Below are 23,034 nucleotides of genomic sequence, written 5' to 3'. Positions count from 1 at the left end.
TTTTAAATCCCTGTCTTGACAAGGGGAAGAGGGAGGAGTCAACACATCACTCAAACACATCACACAAAGAAGAAAGGGTACTGTGATCCAAAGGAGAGAAAATAGCCTACTAAGGCATCCTACATACTATTGACTTTACAGTACCTGCTCTTTATATACACAAGGCTAGACCATGTCTTTCTGGCACTACCGCTGGAGAATGCTGTACCTGCCTCTCATCACATTCCTCCAACATCCACCACAAACTGGATGCTTTGCTAGGGTTTCAGGTTTGTGCTTAGTGTGTGGTGTGGGGTGTGTGTGTGTGTGTGTGTGTGTGTGTGTGTGTGTGTGTGTGTGTGTGTGTGATATTGCTGCATTTTAACACCACAGTCAAAGAGGAAAGGAAATCAAAGATTAATCATCAATGACTGCTTTTTCGTTCTCATTCTCAGACCTTTTAAACTCTAAACCAAAATGCTGAGGTCCAGCAAAACAAACCCGAAATGAAGTTTCCTGTGATATGCTAATTGCTAGACAGTGGGATGCCTGGCTGGCCAAAGTATTCAGATCACAGTCTGTTTTGAAAAGAAAAATCAACATTGCCTTAATGAACTTGTCCTTCATCCTAATGAATGCCCAGTTTGTCACAGAGCACTCAGAAACACAAGGCAAATGTATCCGGGAGGACTCATTCCTGGGCCTAGTTAATTACCTCTTTCACTAAATCATGACCCCTTGTACTTGAGAAACTTTGAAATTACCCTAGTCAAAGTTCTCCCTTGAACTGATGAGAGCTGGCTAACTGCTAGGAGCCAGCTAAGCACTGGCTCTGGGTCTCGTCTCCCATCTTTATTCTAGCAACACTCTATCTCTGGAGAAAATTCAGTTACTAGGAAGGGTCTGAGTAAGGCTCAGTTTACAGAGCCCTTTCCAGAGGGTGGTCAGCGATCTCCCCAATCCTGTGCTTTTCTTACATTTGAAGACTGAGTTTGTAACTGGAGATGGGAAGGGAGACAAAGAGTAAAGCACACCAGACCTCTGGGCTTTGGTCCTTACAGACACCCACCCACCCTGGGTGGATGCATCTACCTAGGTCCTTGTCCTCGAGGCCAGGCCTCTGCCATTCTCAGAACCCAAAGCCAGGTGACCTTTGGGAGCAGCCAGCCTAGAGCTCCACAGGGCTTCTTCTTTCCCCCACAGACTCGGTAACCCTTGGGAAAAAAAAAATCACTTGGATTCCTCAGCACCATCCTTATGATGATAGCTGGGGAGGGAGCACACTGGGCACGTCTGTGGACGTGTGAACCGCAGTATAAATGTAAGAAAGAAGTACAGGCTAGGCCTATCTCGTGACTATCCGATGGTCTCGACTCTAGATACCCAGAGAAATAGTGACGGAGCCTAATAAACCAGATGGGAGAAGGCACTAGAGAGCCCTGCTGTCAATCAAGAGCAAGGCACAAGCCCACTCAAGATGGAGTGCTTGACGTCTTCCTGGATGTTTCACGTTGGGAATCAGGACACACCAGCACTACTTCCAGCCCCATAGATAGAAAATGGGAGTTTAAGTTCGAGCCCTTTTTGGAACGCCAACTTGCAACTCTTCCGTGGTTCTTTAACTCCCTTCCCTTGAGCTCTGACAAGTCAGTATTTCCGCTCTCTTGTTTGGACGAAGGTTACTAACTCTTCTCTCGGATTTATTTTGATGACTTTTCACTGATAAACTGTGCCCATACCCTGTTTCTTCAAGGCTCGTATATCAGTGCTTCCCTCCCTCTTCCTCCAAGGGTGCCCAGACATTATTCACATTTTTCACCTGTGCAAACACCCATGTTTGGTCTGGAGTGAAAGTCGACGACTCAGCAGTGGAACGGAGTACAACTGCGTCTTCTCTTTCAGTCTCCCTTCCCCGTGCGCACTAGTTCACTGTCGGATCAGAAGGATGTGAGGGCCAACTGCTTGCTGCCCACAGACAGCCTGCCCAGAGCCACCACAGACACCTGTGCAACAAGCCACCTCTCCTATGGTCATGAGCAAGGGAAGGGCCTTCTGCTCGGCCATGCAAGTCCCTCCTGAAGATGCAGTAGGCAGGTGACAAGGATAGCCTGGGTACAAAGAGGTACTTGTCCTTTAAACAGAGGTGTCCAACATTTCATATGTGACACTGTCATCTTCAAACGCGTTGCACTATGTGTAGGCATCAGCAGGATGCACACGCCTGTAAAGAGTACCAGGCTACAGACATGTTCCCCACACAGCATCTTTTGTGTGTTGCTGTCTCTTTGCTGTCCAACCCTGCCTGATGCAGGCAAATGATGAATGACAGTGTTTCTTTTAGATTCTAAGAACAAGAGAAACATGTTTGCCTCATGAAGCATGGGTAGGTGCTTCCCTATCACTTAAGAAGAACTTTCTAAAACATAGCTTGTTAGGAAGGGAGCTGCTGGACTCCCAGCCAGTCACAGGACCCACATTTGGTGAGGGTTCCCTTTACTGAATTCTGCCTATAATCCACTGCTGCATTCCCTCCCCTCCTCAATCTAAATCAAGCTGTGTATGCATAACAAACAGTCAAAGACTTGAACAAGCCACGTGGTGCCCCACTCCCCACTGGCCTGGCTGGAACTCTCAGCTGCAGATGCTACCGGAATTCAGAGGCAAGGATGCACTTGAAAAGCTCTGGGATAAAAGGTGTCTGTGAGGACTGTTCTTAGCCCAGGGATGAGAGGAGAGGGACCTGCTCGGAGGTTTTGAAATTCCAAATAGGAAACAACCTGTGCTGAAGACTCACCTTGGAAGCCTCCTAGCAAAAGCTTATTACGACCCCACACACATACCCCCACACAAGCTGCTTACCAGCTTACACTGCACACGAACTGACATCCAAACCCACCCTCGCTCACACTCATCCCTACCACCACCTTAACCACCATGTGCTCAATTTCACTTTAGAAAGTTTCAATTAAAACAGAACAAAACTTCCCCAAACAAAAACCATATCAACAAACAAAAAACAAAAAAAATTAAAAATAATAAAAATAAAAAAACCACTTTATGAGAGTTTCGATTCTTGTCAATAAGAATCTCACTCTGTTTGTTTCTAACACCATCATGTGTTTTGGTTTGGTTTGGTTTAGGTTTTTGGTTTTTCCCTGTGTATCCTCGGCTGTCCTGGACCTCTGTAGACTAGGCTGGCCTCACACTCACAGAGATCTACCTGATTAAAGGCACCTGCCCCCGTGCCCCCCTTCTCCCCCACCCCCACTGCCTGGCCCATTATGCCATTAAATAGCAGGCTTTGGAGAACCAGACAGAAGACAAGATTAAGAGCACAAGAGCTTTGTGTTCTGCTCACACTCTTTTGTGGAATGCAGACTCATTCCAACAATGCTATGTACTAGTGAGACACTCGAAACCGTTCTGAACATCAATTCTTGGTTCAACGGCTAATCAGAGGAGTTGTGGGTTTATCTCATTGGTGGAGTATTTACTTGAACAGCCTAGATACGTCCTTAGGTTCCATTCCCCAAACTGAAAAAAATAAGCAATTAAGATAGTGGGACTATGTACTCGGTTTTGTTAGAGTACGGAGGGTGTCTTAAAACTCAAGAGGACAGTATTTGTGAACCAGAAACTCCACAAAGCACTGAGCTACCATTTTCTTGTACTGCGCTCTCAGGGTTTCTGGACAGCTCAGCTGTTTAATTTTTGTTGAGGTTTAATCTTTTGATATATGTTGAAGTGATAAGTACTGGCCCCCAAGGCCCAATGTGGGGTGCCAATAGGTTGTTGAAAAATTTTAATCTCAAGCTGAGGTTTCTACCCCATTGTTGACCATTCAGTTCCTGGGTAAAAGACACATGACCTTTACGTTTATAATAAACCTTCATCAGCGTTAGAGTTGGGCAGATATTAGAATCTATTTACCTGTCAATAACCCCAAACTATAATTTGCCATGCTCCATCTGCGCTGCTCTTAACTTTAACTGGCCAACCCTCATGGCCATGCTTTCATGACTCACTTAACCCATAGTTGCTTCCTCCTCTCCCGCCTTCTCTCTCCTCATGGTCTCCCCTGACCCCAAGCCCAGGAGCACCAAGCCCTACCTCCCTCAATTCTGCACAGCTGTAGTCTGTGGGCATCTGGATTCACCAAGAAATAACTTGGGGGCAAGTCATATGGCATCACTTGGGTCTAAGTATGGACTCTCTTGTCTCTGAGGCAACTGGGCCTTGGGGGTCTGTACTTAGCATTATAATACAAAGCAATGAACCGAATCTCAACGCTCAGCTCCCCACTGTAAGGGGGAAGCCCATAACTCATGGATTTCCACAATGGTTAGAAGGACACAGCATAGCTTTATGTGCCACAGTGGTGCCTCTGCAGTGGCCTAGCTAGTCTGGAGAATGGTTACTTCCAATTTCAAAATGGTAACCTTCCAGTCACAGCAGACCTGAGGAAGTCACTGAAGAGAACAAGTGCCTTCCATTTCTAAACTTAACCTCTTGCCATTCCAGTATGGAAATCTCCAAAAATCACTACTATAGTTTTAGTTGTACCTGATCTATAATGCAACAAAGTAGAAAAGGAAAAAAAAAAGGAAAGGCCTCAGATACCCATTTTTTTTGTTGCTAAGCTAAAATGAAAGAAAAGAGTGGGGTATGGTGCACACATCTTTAATATTAACCCTTAGGAGACAGATAAGTTCTTTGAGTTTGAGGCTAGTCTGGTCTACTTTGTAAGTTTCAAGTCAACCTGGGATACAGACCCTATCTCAAAAAAAGAAAGAAACAAACAAAAAGAGGCAAGAAACAGAGAACTGAGGGTTTCTACCTTTTAAACATAAGAAAAAAAGGAAGAAAAGTGACACCATCCAGAATTAGCAAGACCCTGGGTTCTTGTATCCAATAGGATCCCAGACCCTGCATCATTTATAACAGAGGGGGGGAAATTTTCCCAGGTCACAGTATCCAATCTAAGTTCTGCAAATCTGAAAAAACAGCCAGGGCAGAGTGTGGAGCGGCAGGGATGGGCTCGCCTCAGACAGCAATCACCCTTTCTCTTCTGTTCAGTGTACAAGACATGTGCGGGGAAGTAGTAAAGAGGACTCTGGTTTGCATGAATTATAAAATTCACTGTGGAAATATGAAAATAGTTAAGAACTCATGGAAAGAACTTAAGGATAAACACCTGTCAGAGCTGGGCAGCTGCAGGCTACAACACTGTGGGTTTTGGTATGTGAAGCCCGAATTTAACATTTTTAAGGACAAGGTCTTACCGTGTAACTCTAAGCTTTCGTCAAATTCACAGAAATCCACCTGCCTCTGCCTCTAAGAGTGCTGGGATTAAAGCCCCGTGCCATGAGGCCTGGCCCCAAATTTAACTTTTAAGTCTATTGGAGCAGGAGCTTTCTAATTTGAGCTTGTTCTAAACAGAAGATCAAAGGGGCCATTATCTAAAAAGGGAAGGTGAAGAGTTCACTGTTGTCACTGACACTGACCTCGAGGGCCAGGGCCACCTCTGTGGAAAGGCAGACAGCGAGACAGCAAGGCGCTTCCTGAGCCTTTGCATTTGGAGCAAAGTGGAGGGCTGTGGTTCTGACGTCTGCATATTCAGGAGACAATGAGGAAATAAATAATCCCATGTCTGGGGGACAAAAGGATGCGGGTGGCTCTGTGCCACAGCTTTAGCTGGCACAGCTAACTCCGAGCCAAACGCCCGGGAATACTCCCCAGCTCTTGGAGCCTGAACAAGCTACACAAAAGCTGTGTGAAGTAGGAGGCCTTGACTTTCAAGGCAGGCAAGTATTAATAAGTCGACGATTGGTTGCTGAGGCTAGACAGCCTGGAGGCACACCCTTCAGCACTGCCACTAGGAGTGCGCAGTCGGGAAAGCTATGGGATCTCTCTGTGCCTCAGTCTCCCCGTCTGCAAAATGGGGATCCCGGGACACCCACACTCCTGGGGACAGCATTCAGAACGGCACATGGGCTCAGTAAGTCCCAGAAGAACACACTTGATCCCACCATTGCTGTATGGAAACATGGGCCAGCCAAATGATCTAGATCCACTATTGACGTCCTAGATTTGAATCAAGTCAGCCACGTGAACCCAAAACTTTTAGGAGTGCAAGACGCTGGCTCATGTCCCAGAGGGCTCCGACTCAGAAGCTGGTTGTGAGGTGTCTCATTAGGGAAGACCGTCTTTCAGAGGACCATGCAGAGAGAACCCAACTTTCTGTATCGCCACTCATTCTCCAAACCAATTTATGGGAAGTTCAGTAGAAATTTGAGGCAAGCATGCAGTTAGTGCTCGTCCTAATAATGTTCACCCTCATCACTGCAAACAACGCACATGCTTCCCAAGGCTGCAAGCACTCAGTCGCCGTGGCTTTGAATCCACGCTTGGGGTAAATGGGAAGACGCAGGCAATCTGGTTAGGTTGGCCACAGAGATCAGAGCAGCACAAGACTTTGAATGAAAAAGGCACAAACTAGGTGCAGCTCTGTGCAGAGAAAAAGGAAGGCAGAGTACTAACTCGCTGAGACGACTCGATTTTCATCAAGTACCTTTGAATGTCAAGTTCTGCCTGGAGAGATACCAGCATGCACTGCAAAGCCTGTGACCAGGAGACAGAAAGAGAAATGGAGTGAAAACAGGAAGAGAAAAGGGGTAGGTTGCCCAGAGGGTCCACTTAGCCCTTCACAACAAGAATGTAACAAAGTCGCCGCCCCCCCCAATCCCACGCTTCACCTCCCCTCACCCCCACCCCCATCCCACCCGGGAAAGAAGAAATGGAGCCAAACCCATCCGTTTATTTTTCAGAACAACGTTGAGAGCAAGTCCAGACTACCAGAGGTCTCCTCAAATGTCCCGACACAGGTGTGGTTCACTCCATTTTGCGTTACCTGAGAATGTGTCACGCTGACCCTCTTGTCCCAAGGGTACAGAGGACTTGACAGAACCTGCCCATCCAATGAAACATCTTGCTCAGTCAGAAAGCAGGCTAGGGTGTGGGGGAAGGGATGAAGGCTATCCTGAAGATTCACGCTGGGCCCGGGGGGAGGGGGTGCACACAGCTTTTCTCAGCTGTCTTTTAACACAGCACCGTCCTGCGCAGCACCCTCTGCATCTGCACACTGCCACCCAGGATGTTGTAGCCAGGATGTGGGCAGGAAGAATGAGCAGCATTTAATCCAAAGCAGGAGTGCTAATTCTTGAGCCCAGCGTCCCTTGAGCGGCCTTCGGTTTACAGGGCTTAGTGTGCCAGTACCTACTTAATTTGTTTAATTTTCTTTGATGCTACTGATCTAGTTTTGAACTCCTTTTTGCAAACAAACAAACAAACAAACTAGGTAGAGGCACTGGAGAGACTGCTTGGAAGTAAGTGCAGGGCTGCTCTCACAAAGGACTGAGTTCAAGTCCTGGCACTGATATGTGAGACACATCACAGTCACCGGTGACTCCAGCCAGCTTGAGATCCAGTGTCCTTTTCTGGATTTTGTGGGTACCTGCATTCACGTGTGTACGTATTCATAAACCATATACACACCACACACACACACACACACACACACACACACACACACAATTAAAAATGTTTAAAGATTCAAACCTCTATTTATTTTTATTTATTTATTTTTTCCGGAGCTGGGGACCGAACCCAGGGCCTTGCGCTTCCTAGGCAAGCGCTCTACCACTGAGCTAAATCCCCAGCCCCCTCAAACCTTTAAAAACGAAACTTTGTATAATCCTAGTACAGAATGATCGCTTCTTGCACCTCAGCCAAAGGCAGTCTCCTTCCTGGATGTAGGTCATGGACTCACATACATCCATGCAGATTACCAACACATAAGGTCTCCGAAATCAATTGTAACCTGGTGTGCCGATAAATGCCTATAATCCTAGCGTTTGGAAGGGTGGGGCAGGAGGATCATGAGTTCAAAGTTCAGCTGTGCTATAAAAAGATCTGGTCTCAAAAATTTAATAAATAAACAGCTTCTTAGAAATTTACGTAGGCCAAGATTGAGTATAATAACTAAACACAGACACAGGAGGTGGTGGTGCACGCCTTTAATTCCATCACTCGGGAGGCAGAGGCAGGTAGATCTCTGAGTTCGAGGACAGCCTGGTCTACAGAGCAAGTTCCAGGACAGCCAGGGCTACATGGAGAAACCATGTTTTTGGGTTTTTTTTTTTTTTTTTAATTTCATGTGCGCTGGGAATTTGCCTGCACGCCTAATGTGAGGGAGTCTGGAACTGAAGTTACAGACAGTTGTGAGCTGCCATACGGGTACTAGGAATTGAACCCTGGTCCTCTGGAAGAGCAGCCAGTGCTCTTAATAGCTGAGCCGTCTCTCCAGCCACCTGAAACCCCATCCTGTTTCCATATATGTGCCTTTACGGTGGAGTAACTCTAAGTCATTTAGGAACATACACATCACTACAGACCATAAGAAGAGAAAGAGCCCTGGAATATGAAAGTCTGTGCTTAAAAGCCAAGCCAAGTCTCCAGACATTAACTGTGTTAAAATATTCTATGCAGCATGCTCTTAGGGGCTACAGCCAGTAAAAGAACCTTTTAGGACCTTCACAGTGAACAAAGAATGACAGTCTTTGAAGAACTATCTGCTAGCCTGACCTCATAAAAGCCCCTTTCCCGGTAAATATATTCTCCTCAGAACTCAGGGCTGTGGGGCCCTCTGAATCTCTGCGCAGAATTTACAGGCTTCATCAACCTGGAAAGAAATAGCTTGAAGCAGATCACAAATAATACTGCCCCGGAGGTGCGAGGTAAATAAATGTGTAAGAAGGAAATAGGATGATAGATTGGAAGAGCTGCTGTGCTTAGGCAAGAGGCGAAAGGCTACAGAAAATCACACTGCCTACTACAAGGCAAAAGAGAGCAAGCTGTCGAGGCCCAGAGGAGACTTTCGTCAGTCTGCGAAGGGGTAAACGAGGGGCCAAGTAGCTTCCCGAATCAAGGAATCTACAACAGTGTGAGAAACAGTTGGGGAAAGTTAAATGGATAAAGCAGATGTTGGGATAAGCATCACTGTGAATCAAAAGGATAGTGGTGTTGGGGGGCAGCAGGGCAGGCTCCACAGTCTGGAGCCAACATCACGCTCTTGGTTCATTGGCAGCTTGGCTTTGTCACGTGAGCAGAGCCAAGGAGCAAACCAGTAGGTCAGGGGAAGACCAGGGAGGGAGCCCTTTCTAGAAGGTCCATGGATCCAAAGGAGGAAGGATGCAGGGCCAGCAGCGGGGCATGGTGGTGCTCCCTGCAACCCTAGCATTCTGGAGGCTTTCAAGTTGGAGATGAGCCTGGGCTGTTAAGGCCCCGTGAGATGCTGCCTCAAACACTTGTTTCGCCTCTGAAATCATTACAGAGCTGTTTTCAAGGTTACAAAGGAAACTCACAGAGAACTCTTTACTTACCAGTGGGTGGGAAAAATTTAAAACCCAACAAGAAAAAAAAAGCAGAGATTTAGTCTCTCCTAGATGCCGCTCATACCAAGCAAGTAGCACCTACTGGGCTCTGACTAGGAGACAAACTAGGTCCCCAAGACCGAGAGAAGTGGCAGGGAAATGACTTCCTACAAATAATTGAATTAATTAATAAACCTGGCAAACACATGTGCCACAGCTGTGTGTAGAGATCAGAAGACAACAGCCAGGAGTCAGTTCTAGACTTCTACCACGTGGGTACCAGGATTAAATTCAAGTCACCAGGCTCTGAGTCAAGCACACTGACCTGCTGGGCCATCTTACTGGCCCCCAAAAGAAGATACTTTTGATTAAACTTCTTGATTATCAAAGACCCAATCATTGCTTCAAGGAAATAACTGGAGTGGTAAAAAAAAAAAAAAAAAAAAAAAAAAAAAAAAAAAAAAAACCTCAAATAACAAACAAAAAACCCCCAAAAACAATGATGTCATAAAAATTAATCAGGAGGATAATATTTCTTTCAAACATGACGAATTAAAAATTGAGCAGCTATCAGAATGAAAAGGCAGTAAAAATCGATAGGTGTTTCCATTGTGCTGAAGGACTGGGAATCCCCAGGTTTTCCTCAGAAGAAAAACACAGAGCACTGCCCACAGCACAGGCAGGCGATGGGTGATGGGGATTTTCTTCTTTAGCTCTACCTATTTCCCAGTTTTCAATAACAATCCCAAATGGTGAGCGGGGCAGAAGCAACACACGGGTGTCCTGGGGTAGCGCTGAGAAATGGCAGATGGCTAGAATTCAAAAGGTTAACTTTTAATTTACAGGTTAAGTTCTCGGCTTCTTTAGAAATTAAAGATTTTCTGCTAGGGCTTTACACAGAATCAAATTTTTTGACTTAGGAATCTGTGGTTAAATAAAATGCATTTATAAAAGGGGTTCTGTTGCAGGGAACGTGTCTGGGATGAGTCCTCCATGAACACTGACTGTGCTGTATGGCCCTCACAGGGAAGGAAGCTCTTAGAGGCTTCCACTCCACCAAGCATAGAGCGCAGGAATAGATCTTCCCTCCCCTCTTATGGTTCACAAACTTGTTCTTCAATTTACAGTGGAAATTGTCACTACTACTGTCCACTTAGTTTACATTTCAAAGAATGGGAACTCTTTCCACTGACTCCTGAAACTCCTTTTTAAGATACATAACCGTTACCCAATTTTCTCCCAACACGACTTTCTCCATCTGTAAACTAGGGAGAGCAACAGATAGGGACATATTTAAAGGCTTAGAGCAGTGCTTCTCAACCTTCCTAGTGTTAGGATGTGAGACCCTTTCATACAGTTCCTCACATCACGAAGACCCCAACCATACAATTATTCCCATTGCTATATCATAACTGTAATTTTGCTACTGTCAGGACTCCTACTGTAAATATCCGACTTTTCATATGGCCTTTGGTGACCTTGTGGAAGAGCTGTTTGACCCCCAAAGGCCTTGGGACCCACAGGTTGAGAACCTCTGACTGATTAGATGAAGCAGAGGCACATACAGCTTTATATTCAATTCCTGTCGTAGACTAATTCAAAGGACAGGTACTGATGCCTTTCCCTTTGTTATTCTCTGAAGCTGGAGAGATAGTTCAAAAGCAAAAGGTGTTTACTGCTTTGCCAGAAGGTGTGAGTTCATTCCCAGGACCCACATTAGGCAGCTTGCAACTTCCTACAGCTACCTCTAGTTCCAGAGGATCTGGCCTTTGTGGGCAAGCACATGCAAACGACATTCATACCTACAATTGCAAGAATAAAAAGTAAAAACAGATCTCTGAAAAAAAAAAAAATGGTGTCGCCCATGGGCTGGAAAGACAGCTCAGCAGTCAAGGGCACTGATGGTTCTTCCAATGCCTAGAGGACAACATCAACTGACTAAAACTTTCTAAAACTTCAGTCCCAGGGGATCTGATATCCCCTTCTGGCTTCCTCAGTCACTACACACTTGGGGTAACAGATATATGCAGGTAAAACACTCATACACGTAGAACTGAAATTCTTTTAATCAAACTACGTTGTTGAATTATGTTTTAGCAACAGACGATAAATAGAAAAAGCCTCACAATTCAGCCAGTCTGTACGGTGATTCACCCTAGGGAAATAACAAACCACATCCCAACCGGAGCCTGCATAGTCCTCCCAACATGTGGTGCACAACATACAGGGGCCAGTGAGAACAGATGCCAACAAAGACACTCTCCCATAACTGGGCACAGCGACACACACCCATGGCACTAGCACTCTGAGGGTGAGGCAGGAGGACCACAAGTTTCAGAAAGCTTGGCCTCTTAGCAAAGCTATGTCTCCAAAGAAAACAAGAAGTTCGCACGTATAATTAAGTAGGTAAAACCATGTCAGGAAAAAAATGACACATGCTTCTGGTTTTGAATCTATATGCCTATTCCAAAAGAGCAGAAGGATACACCAAATGCTAATAGGGGTTTCCTCTGTGGGCTGTGGGACTGTACTAATTCCTATCTGGGTTTTTCTGCGTGGGCTGTGGGACTGTACCAATCCCTATCTTGATTCTTTATAGATTACACGATTACTCATGTACCTTAAAAAAAAAGACACTGATTTTTAAATCTCATGGGATCACCATTAAATTATTGCACTTGCTTTTCTGGCTGTTTCTACCATGCCCCACAAAAAAATCCTTAGCAATGATTATGGTAGTAAGAGCTACAGATTTCAAGTAGAACGAGAAAACGAGGGTTCACTTGCTAGGCTCTCTGACGGTGGGGAAGACAGTAAGATCAGAACTGTGTAGCTCTTTTCTCCACTCCATTACTTGCTATTGCTTTCTCTCACTGAGTGTAGACCATCCCACCACGAGGGGGCATCCTGGGCAAACTCAGCAGAATCCCAGAATGATGGAAGGGCACAGCTGACACCCAGACTTGGAGGAAACAAGACACCCTTTCCACTGGTGGCCCTGCGTCAATCAACCTTCATCCTTTGGCCTCCCTTGCTCGCACTGCCTCTGACCGCTCTGTGAGGACACTGCAGTCAGCTGGGCACTTGAAAAATAAACACAGATGACAAAACGGAGCGAGGACTTCTGCAAGTCTAATCCACTCCACAGAGTTGCCACTGCTAAGTCGGTGGTGTCACCGTGACACAAAACTGAAGAGCGTAACACAAGCAAACGTTGGGAAATCACCGTAGAAACCACTCTACCCTGAAGATACCCAGGCCATCGATGAGTCATCAAAGCCATTTCAGGTTCTTTGATGTTTTGTTTTGGTTGGTTGGTTTTATTTTTTTTTAAAGAGTACTCCATTGAGGGATCCAATTATAGAATAAAGTTACTGTAAGTGTTTAAAACAGTGAAAGTAGAACAAAATCATTTCCCGGTGACAGTCAAGAAGTCAGTATTGTAAGACTAATATTTATAACTGATGTTCAAGTCGTTCGGGTGCAAGTTGGGGTGGAGGGCAGCTTCTGATAAAATGAAGGGTTCAGAGCATATGGCCTATAAACTGTAGCCCTAAGAATTTCTGCTTCCCTGAGAAATCCCAGGAAAGGATGTAATCCTCCAGGGAACATGGGACATGGTTGAAACATTCTTTTCAGAAAGAGACAGAAGTAAGCTCCTGCTTTGGTCTCAACACTAAGGACTGTGCACATGACAACGGGCATCTCACAGCGAGGTGGGTGTTTATGTTACAGCATGTTGTATGAAATGAGATCACATATGAAAACATCAAAGCACAGCATACAGCTCAGCAGGGACGCAAGAGTGATGTCTGTTCTAGCTCCTGTTGTAAGAGGAGTGGGGGGGGGGGGAGTCCCTGAGAACCAAGCCAAACCAAATGAACCCCATATACACCGGCCACATGGCAGCTTCCTCTGGATTGAAAGAGGAGGTTCATGAGATACATGGGGTAGACCAAAGGTCATACTCTGGCAGACATAGAGCCTGAAGTTTCTTGAAGGCCCTTCCTGAGCTTTATTGGAATAGGCACTTCTGAGATCTCTTAGACAACAATTTCTTGTCTGCAAGCTGTGCAGAGAACCCAGGGCTGCAACCCCTCACCCCTACTCTCATCAGGAACCCCAATATAAAAACTCACTGGTTCACCAATTGGGACTTTGGTAGAATTGTTACTTCAGTTTGTCATGGGTTTCCTTTGTGAGGTAAGGAGATATAGGGTGTGTATGTGTGTGTGTGTTGTGTTAAGTGGTGTGTGTGTATGTGGTGTGTGTATGTTGTATAGAAAAAGTCTGTCCTAAAACAATAATCCATTGCTGGCTTTCAAAGCAGTGGGTTTGAAGGGTAATACAATGATTTCTATTAACTTGCTATACCTTGGAGGGGGAAAAAGATTATAAAGTAAATATATAGAGCATAGGCTAATGGTAGGCTAGTTGTCATGATGGCCACTGCACATATACACGGCCATTGTTCTCATGAACAGGTTAGAGAAGTGTCTCAGTGTCATAACGTTCACCTGCCACGCACTTCCAATACTATTTCACAATGTCCGCTTTCCCTACCTGGAAGAATCAGACTATATTTAGAAGGGAATTGAAGGGGCTAAGGAGATGGCTCAGTGGTTAAGCCCACTGGCTGCTCTCCCAGAGGACCTCTGGTCAAGTCCTAGCACTCACATCGCAGCTCACAACTATCTGTAACTCCAATTCCAGGGGATCTGACACCTTCACACATGACAGGCAAAATATCAAGCACATAAAGTAAAAATAAATTAATTAAAAAAAACAATTTAAAAAAAGAAGAGAATTGAAACAGCTAAGACTCTCAGACAAAGGAAAGACAGTGTTATGATCAGCTGGTACACTATCATAGGGTTTTCCACGTTCCCCATTAACAGTGGAGGAACAGAAAAGAGCAGAGGTGTCAGTGTTGCTACCCAGTGTTTTATACAGTGTCTGGGAGGAACCAGCTCAGATCATCTCTGCAGACGGGACAAATATTCCTAGAGCTCCTCCTAAAGAAGTGCCTCACACAGGGGTAGCCTTGCTGTTCCTTTCAAAGGTTACCTGCCACAAATAGAAAGTGTGGCTAGGGTATTGACTGTCCCTGGAGGGTTCGTTATAATTGCAAACTTGATCTTTGGGGTAGGACTAATGAGGAGGTGGTGCCTCATGGGTGATCAGTGGGCTCTTAGGGAGGTGCCTCCGTAGTAGGGAGTTCTCTGGAAGAAAGTTCTCTTGGGACACCTAGGCGGTTCTCTCATGGCGATTGTTATGAAAGTCTGTGTTTGGCTCTACCAATTCTGTCTACGCTCAGACCTACCCAGCACTCACCATTCCCTTGATCCTCCAAACCAAGCTAAATCAACCTTCCCTCTTCACAAAGTAGCTTGTCTTGGGCATTTTGTAACAGCAACACAGAGAAGACAGGAGACATAATCGATGCCATGAGTCTGCTTGCTTCCTCCCTGCCTCCCTCCCCAGATGCCTAGTAGGTCTTGCAATTTCAGACGTGTGACCGAGGAACTTGACTACACATTCAAGACGCATACCCAGCCCGACACTCACAGGAACCTTCCCATCAGCACTCCGAGAGTGTTCTGATCTACCCTCAGCACCTTGCTGTTACTGTCTTAGCTTAGGAGGGAAATGCCCATGTGATGGAATTTCTATTTGGCAAGGTTTCTCTTCCCTTTTCACCAAAACCCTCCTCTCACAGAACATGAAGCTTAGTAAAAATACTCAGAAGCCCTGAAGGGGGCAGGAATGGGGGAGAGCTTCCAAATCCCTTTCATTACTTCAAAGGCTTTGGAATGCATTCCAGCTTTGGTTGGACGGCTGCTATTTCTCAGGAAGTAAGCATTGGCAGCAGGGATGGGAGCAAACAATCGCTGGGGCCACTGTCCCAGAAGGCTTTGCTTCAGAAATGGCCTCTCACACTGGAGACCTAGTTACGGTGGCCTCCTAATAGGGAGGAAAGGTATTTTGACTTCTCCTTTCTTCCCCTAGAAAACAGTTCCAAACTCTAGCCTTGCAGATGCTTGGCAGGTCATACAGAAGTGTTAGTACCTCAGACAGGGACAACTAGCTGAAAGTCTGGTCCTCCTCCCAGGTTTGCTATGCAAAATCGTGTTAATGGTTCTCACACAATATTCCATATTGTACAAATGGGACTGCAGGACAGGTAAGGCACGGGAATCCACAGAGGACTGGGATAAGCGTCAGAAACCTCAGCTTAATGTGACTCGGGCATCTCTCTGGTTCCAGAGCTGCTCAGGTATTGAAGAGCTGGATGAAATCTCTGTGGCAGATTTTAGCTTTGCATGATCGATCGGCTCCTAAAACGCTTGGGCGTTCCAGGAATCTGAATGGATAGCGTCACCATCAAGGGAAGAAAAGATCTACTCTCTACAAAGCTCTATGCCTTTGCGAATGGGAAGACTCGTGCGCTGGTTGGTTTCTGTTGACCCCACACAAATGTGTGTGGGAAGCAGGAATCTTGATTGAGAAAGCACCTTCAGAAGATTGGCCTGTAGGAAGTCTGGGGGTGCTGGGGGATTCATGATTGATGTGGAATGACCCAACTCATGGTGGACTATGCCATTCCTGGGCAGGAGGTTCTGGGCTGTGTAAGAAAGCCGATTGAGCAATAAAACGATTAGCAAGTCAATAAGCAGTGTTCCTTCACCTTTTAGGTCCTGCCTTCAGTTCCTGCCCTGACTTACCTCCATGATGGAGTATTACCTGAAAGTTGTTAAGGAGAAATAAATCCTTTCCTTCCCATTGTTTTTGGTCATGGTGGTTTACGGCAGGAATAGAAAGTTAAAATGGATCTGAACACAGGACATGAGGCCAAGGCCTAAGCTCATTTGTCTTTCCAGATGGAACACGTCATTTCATTGAGCGCTAGACTGTACACCATTGAAGCACCAGGCGTCACTTTGTAAAACGGCAGATAAAATCATTGCACCTTCTTCCAAGGGTCAGCTAGAGGCACGCGTGACATCAATTGCATGAGATCTCCCGCTATTCTGCAGACACACGCAGAAAGAGTTCCTGAACCTGATGAGACGAAGATCTTCTCTTCTGACCCCAGCCCCATAGCTCACTGTGATGATATCTGGCCCCAGTTTCTGAGTTAAAACTCATGGCGTAAATGTTTATGTCCTCTCAAATTCCTGAGTTGAACCCCTTGTCCCTGGTGTGAACGTATTTGGAGGAGGGGGCCTTTCAAAAGTGACGAGTTTATGTGGATAAAGGTTATGTGATGGAGTTAGTGCCCTAATAAAGAAGACCTGAAGATCAATCCCCGATGCTCATGGATACAGGAGAGTCCTCTGCAAGGCTACACGATGCTGGCACATTGCACTGGGGTTTATTTTACTTTCCACGACAATGGAAACATTTTCTATTATTTAAACTATATAGTCTACCTAATACAGGAGCCCAAATTTACTAAGGTGACAAACCAGTGGCAGTCATATTGGCAAATGCTGGCAGCCACATACCCAGCTCAGACACCTGCCTCGAGACTTGGTGTCTGAGGCCCAGATAGTACCTGCCCACCAAGCTGCTCCCCTAATACCATGTCTCATGGACTCTACTCAGCCAGCCTGTCCACCTTAGTCAGCCTGCATCACCCGGACGCCTAGAGAACTCCGAGCCAGACGCAGCCTCCCTCTCTGTTTTCTGACCTGTCTGACTTTAGAGCCAGCCAAACGAGCTTGTAGAAAAGTTGCTCTGTGAAATCTATTAAGTTTGACTTGGAGAAAAACACGTTCTAGAAATATTATTCTAGAGAGTTTCATGTCCCTGCTAATAGCAATCAAGTAAAAGTGACAGTTAGTTTCTTACATCAAAAGACTGTCTGGCATTAAGCTGCTAGTTTGTACAACTGAACATCATCACCATTACAAACACCACACAAGGAAGGTCATAGTTCCAAACTGCTACTGTTATTTTGCCTGGAAGCCAGAACTCTGTACATGGTCTATAGTGAATGACATCTGAACACCACAAATTAGTGCGTGTGTGTGTGTGTGCGTGCGCACGCGCGTGTTTTTATAAGGGTTTTTATGTGTTGGTATGGGGATTAGGGGGGAAAAGTCAATCTGAAGACTCATTCCTCAGAAGCCACTCAGTATTTGTTCTTTAAGGCAGTATCTCTCATTGGCCTCCAGCTTATCAGTGTGGCTAGACTGGTTAGCCCTCAAGCCCCAGGGATCTATCTAATTCTATCGCCCTAGTGCTGGGCCTACAAGTGTATACACCTTGCCCTGCTTTATTAAATATAGGTTCTGGGGATGGGATTCATATTTCATACTTGCCTGACAAGCACTTTACCAACTGAGCTAACTCCCCAGGCCACAGTTTATTTTTAACATTACATTTTGGGATGATAATCTGAGCATGAAACAACAACAAAAACCTATAAAATGTAACATTGAAATCACAGTATGGAGTTGGTGTATTCCACTAACTAAGTCAACTCCAGTCACTGTATTTATTCATAATACAATATAGGGTTCAGTCCTTCTCAATCAGAAGACTGGATTCTCATAGGTCTCGGAGTTCTTGGAGAAGCGGAGAGCTTATCCTTCTAATTACATGGAATCACAGTGGAGTGTGCCTCCATAACAATTCAACTCTAAGCATACCTGGCTAATTGCTTGCAAGTGTCAGAGCAGAGGGTTGAAAACATAGACTAAGTATGCAGGCAGATTCTGGCTTGGCTGTGAAAGCCTAGGAGTAGCTAGCAAATCGAGAGGCACAGGAGGGGAGGGGAGGGGAGAGTAGGGGGAAAGAAAGGGAGGGGAGGAAAGAGGAAGACCTTTACCAGTATTCTAAGGTTACTGTAGCTGATTTTTTCAATATGGATCACAGGGAGGGAGTATGTGTGTGGTGGTGGGGGTGGGGGGCAACAGCCCCAGCTCACCAGTGACACCTGGGGCACTGTCTAATCAAAAGACATTCAAAAATCTTTTAAGAAGATTGCCAAGCACACTTGATAGGGAAAGAGAAAAGAGAAATAATTACTACAGAGCTTTGGTACACAGAAAATCATAGACTCAAAGAACAAACCTAAATGGAAACATATTTGAACACGGTTATTCTATAGGCTCATCTGGAATATCTGCCAGGCCCGCAACAATAGATACACGGGAGAGCGAAAGTTATAGGAGAGAAAGAACACTGGTTCACCGTTTTGGGGTGAACTGAGACTTAGGGGAGCCTAAGTTCAGAGGGCAAATGGAGTTGTATCCAAATGAGTTGTCTGGGTGGTCTGAACTCATTCTGCTCAGCAGGTCCCTTCTTTATAGAAGTCCCAGGAGGTTATTCAGGTTTGAGGCAGATATGGAGGAAGATAGAGTTACTTCAGAGTTTTGGAGAAGATCATAATATTCTTGTCATACCTCAGCACTGCTCTAGGGAACCCCTCAAGGACCTGGGCAGCTACTGCCCATCAATACCCAAATCGCTATGAAGCCACGTTCCCCGCTTGGGTTTGTACTCCCAGGGATGGGAGTTTAGGACCACCTTGAGGAGGTTGCTCACAATACTTGCTCCATGTCTAGCATAGTATCTGTTTCCTTGTGGTGCCACACCTTTCTGCTGATATACCAAGGAGCACGGTGACCTCCTACCCTTCTCACTAAGCTAATAAATTGCCCTTGCATATTACCAGATAAAGCACGGCACACCTCCTGTGTCTTTAGGAACAGTAACTCCCCTGAAAAGGCAAGATTGTTGAGTAAGAATAACCTTGACTCCATCCATTCCTGGTCTGTTGCAGAATTTTCTACAAGGGCTTGGCTTTGAGATACAAAGAAAGAGCTTTGACATCCAGCACAGAGGATAGAATTGAGCAGAACATTTGATAAGTAGACAGAAAAAAATTGTTTTAATAAGTGATAGCACTCTATGCACCATAATCAATACTGGGCAGATGAGTCCATTCACATATGCAAAATTTATTGATAGCCTCTCACTTCCCACTTCAGGAGAGCCAAGAGTGTGGCAGACTGGACAGCCAACATAGCCATTCAAGGATATGGAGGTATAACCCAGATGGGCAGGCCTCCGTCCATGAGGGTACTTGGAAGGGGGCTAAGGAACCCATTCAGTTCCCTATTGTGTTACAGACTTGGAACGTGTCAACTCTGATGCATGCATACATCACACAGAAGGGTCAGACTTGTGAGCAGACACAACTGCGGTCCATGAGTGGACCATGAAGCATGAAGTCAACAAAGACTGGGAGACCTCTTGCTTATGCTATCTCAGCACCGTGCATGCGGCACTCTAGGCTCTAAAATTGAAAGCTGGGGGCTATCCAGACAGGAGATGTAGCTCAGTGGGATGTGAGAGATTCCAGGTTAGACCGCCAGTACCATACAAGTATGTGACGGGCAGAAAATGGAACATCACCCTTGAAAAGTAGATACCGCTGTTAACAAGTATAGTGCTAGAATCTTCTGAGGGAGCATTAGCGAGAAACAGGAGGAGGAGTCTAGAAGAGAAATAAGCGATACAAAGGCAATGATGCCTAATTCACTGTCCTGAGCCGTTCCCCAGCCACCCACCCCCCACCCCGAGGGGGAAACACCCCTGTGTTTTCCCTGCCTCTAGAGCTTCACTTCCCCATGATTTGAACACCTTCGCTCTACCGTGAGTAGGAGGATCAGGCTGCCCACTCTCCCAACACACCAGTGCACACTCACACTGCTATAAAGACACACTTGGTAATTTAGGATGGACTGGTAAGCACATGGTCAGAAAGACCAGCATCTGTAACCATTTCCAGGATCTCTGGAAATACATACATACATACATACATACATACATACATACATACATACATACATACATACATAGCAAGGGAGAAGGTGGAAAAAGGAGACCCAGTAGAAGTTTTAAAATGTTAAATGCCAAAAATCAATTTAAAAGTGATGTAGTCACTCTTCCCCCAAGTTGAGTGTTGAGTGCAAAGGCCTACTAGGTATGCTCAACCCTGAAGATAGACCTCCCGATCAAGATATTACCTGTTCCTCCACCCGCCCCATCACCCAGCACCCCACTTCTCAGCCTACCTGCTCTGCATATGCCTGGTGCAGGTAGGAGGAGGAGACTGGCAGCCAGTCTGTTCGATGCCAATGTCTTTGGTTCTATCACTGTGCTAGCAAGAACAACATTTCAGACTTTAGACTCCAGGGGAAATACATTCTATCTCAAGGTCAACTACTAACAGGTAAAAGAGTTTACTGTGTCCCTTCCAGAGACGTCTTTTCTAAAGGGAAAATGGCATAAAATTATTTTTATGGCTTAGGTAGTTTGAACTGATCATGAAAACACATAAAAAAAATATTAGGCAACGAAAGAGTTTTTAAAAAAAAACAGGAAAAATAGGTCACTTATTATCTCTGTGGGGGAAGAGCTAAAAATTATCTTACAGTAAAAGTCACAGCAATCTACCATCTTGGTTGGTTCGTGTAAATCATACTACTCCCCCTCCCCCATGCTGCCTGTGGAATTGTACAACACAGAAGGGCACTGTCCTTCGACTCTGCTAGTGCCTGGCTCCAGGTCGACTGGAGCATACAACCATATTACTTTTAGGTTTGGAGGTTTGGGGGCCTAAAGCCAAAAGGTAATGAGCTACCTTAAAAATATGATATTTTCTTTCTTTAAAAAAATTATTTGGGGTATAGAGAAAAAACAAAAGCAAAAAGCTTTCCCAGGGGTGAAGAACAACCACAGGTCATGCCCGCTTTAAGCTCTCAGCTCCTTTTACCTTGGCTTTCACTCCTGGACTGGAGATTCTCCTCATATCAGACATCCCCCAAGGTCTGCTTCTCTGCAGTCTGAGATGTGGACATTCCGAGTGCATGAACATTTCTTTATACTTTGAATGTCTTTCCCGAAGACCAACATTGCATGGACCCATCAGCCATTTCCACTCGGGAGAGATTCCTTTCAGGAAGACAAGCCACTCTGCAACTCGCTTCTCCAAGATTCTCTCTCCATGGATGCCCAGCCTCTGACCTGTTTTCCTTACTGGCTTTTGGTTGTTGGCACCCCCTGCACCCCCTCCCTCAATGTTTGCCATGCCTCCGTCACAAGCACACGCTAAGACCTCTTCTCTCTATGTGACTTGGTGGCTATCAAGGTGGCCTGGCACAGAGGTATTTTGCTCACTTGGAAACAAACACACAGTTGTAAAAGCCTGGCAAATAATTCAGCCTGACCAAGCCTGGAAGTCTTCTCATCTACAATGACGGGAAGGCCATCACATAGTTTACCCCAACTTGCTGTCTGAATGGCATGAAATAGATGAAGGCGGGTCACCCAGTCAGCTCCTACCACTCAACACATACCTGCGCCATGCTCACTCCCCCAGCTTTACTCAAATATCTTTCCAGAGTCCACAGGCTAGGGGTAGATGACAGCTGGGGGTGGAGGTTGTCTGTATTTTATCGGCCACATCTGGCCTTCATATTTTTCCTACGCAAAGACAAAGGTCACATGTGAATGGGATCGCTCATTACTGTGCATGCATTACAACCCATGCAGTGCTGATAGATTTCAGCTCCTTCTGAACATACAAGGCTACACTACAGCACTGGTGACAAGCTCGGAGAGCACCAGCCACCCTTTGCTGGGACCTCCACATTTATTTCCCCACGGCGGCGTGGCTTTTGACTGAAGTCATCGCTTGGAGAACGAGTGTGAGAATGTAGCCTGTTTCTTCCATTAGCCACAAGAGTTCCAGAAGACAGACACATAGAAGATGGGTTTTCCTAACGTGTACGGCATCTCTTCTTTGCCCAACTTCTCACTAAAGTCCCTCTCAGTGAAGACAATTCCCTACCAAAATGTAAAGATTTCTTATGCCAGAAATAAGATAAGGGGATAGAACATCCACTGTGCCTGTATAGGCAGAGTTAAAGGATGGCTCTACTTGCTACACCATGCTGGATGTGTTGTGTTAAAACCAACACCCCTCCCAGTGAGAACTGTGGACATCAAGCTATATGCATAAATCAGGTTCCACATCATGGCTGCTCCTGACGGTAGTCAAGCAGGTTTTAATGAAAATTTATCTTTCATTTCCTAATTGATTATATGCTAGGCTTACTCGATGCTTTCATGGCCATTTTTAATGACATCATCAGCTAAAGTTTCACCATTCTGGGTTGAGTCTATTGTGTGCAGACTGAAATCAACTAGGGTGCTTTGCGGTTTCGAGGCAAGTTTCCTGGTGGTCTTTTTAGGATAGAAATGATGACATTGTATGTTCAGTAGGTCAGTAGTGACTGTTCAGTAATCTCCAGCAGTTTTCTCAAGGTGAGAAATGGCGTTCAATGGTGTTTGGATACGGATGCCATCTTGTTTATTCGGGTCAAAGGTCAAAGCATGCCAGTGTCGGAAATGAAGGGCTGGTTAATTAGCTTGGCTGTGGCAAACATTTCATGCTGCATTTGCACATCAAATCTCACGCTTTATGCTTAGAATGTACTGCATGCAGTTTCCACTCATCAATTACATACTTCAATAAAGCTTAAAAGGAACCTCTCGAAGCATTGCTTAAAAAAAAAAAAATCCAAAAACCGGACATGGAAAGTGT

General features: G+C 45.5%; 1 protein-coding gene and 1 long non-coding RNA gene across 21 annotated transcripts in view; one reads left to right on the top strand and one right to left on the bottom strand.

Annotated features, from left to right (window-relative positions):
* The window catches only part of Etl4 (enhancer trap locus 4), a 463,673-nt gene that overhangs the window by 145,468 nt on the left and 295,171 nt on the right, over positions 1-23,034 (bottom strand). For 2 of the 19 annotated variants that reach the window (XM_063276268.1, XM_039096219.2), the window contains exon 3: positions 6,520-6,600. The exons of 16 other annotated variants lie outside the window; for them this stretch is intronic. In XM_063276268.1, the coding sequence (XP_063132338.1) occupies positions 6,520-6,600 (81 nt within the window). Of the gene's footprint in view, positions 1-6,519; positions 6,601-23,034 lie in introns of those variants that run through there. One more of the 19 variants, XM_039096224.2, reaches the window with a different exon arrangement.
* On the top strand, positions 12,461-16,712 carry LOC120097745 (uncharacterized). Of its 2 annotated transcripts, XR_005495427.1 has the most exons (3): positions 12,461-12,698; positions 13,050-13,126; positions 15,678-16,712. It is a non-coding gene; the product is annotated as an uncharacterized LOC120097745 (long non-coding RNA). The 2 variants fall into 2 exon arrangements; XR_005495426.1 differs by lacking the exon at positions 13,050-13,126.

Source organism: Rattus norvegicus, chromosome 17, assembly GCF_036323735.1.
Source record: "Rattus norvegicus strain BN/NHsdMcwi chromosome 17, GRCr8, whole genome shotgun sequence".
NCBI classification, from domain to species: Eukaryota; Metazoa; Chordata; class Mammalia; order Rodentia; family Muridae; genus Rattus; species Rattus norvegicus.
This window is presented reverse-complemented; position numbering and strand designations above follow the sequence as displayed.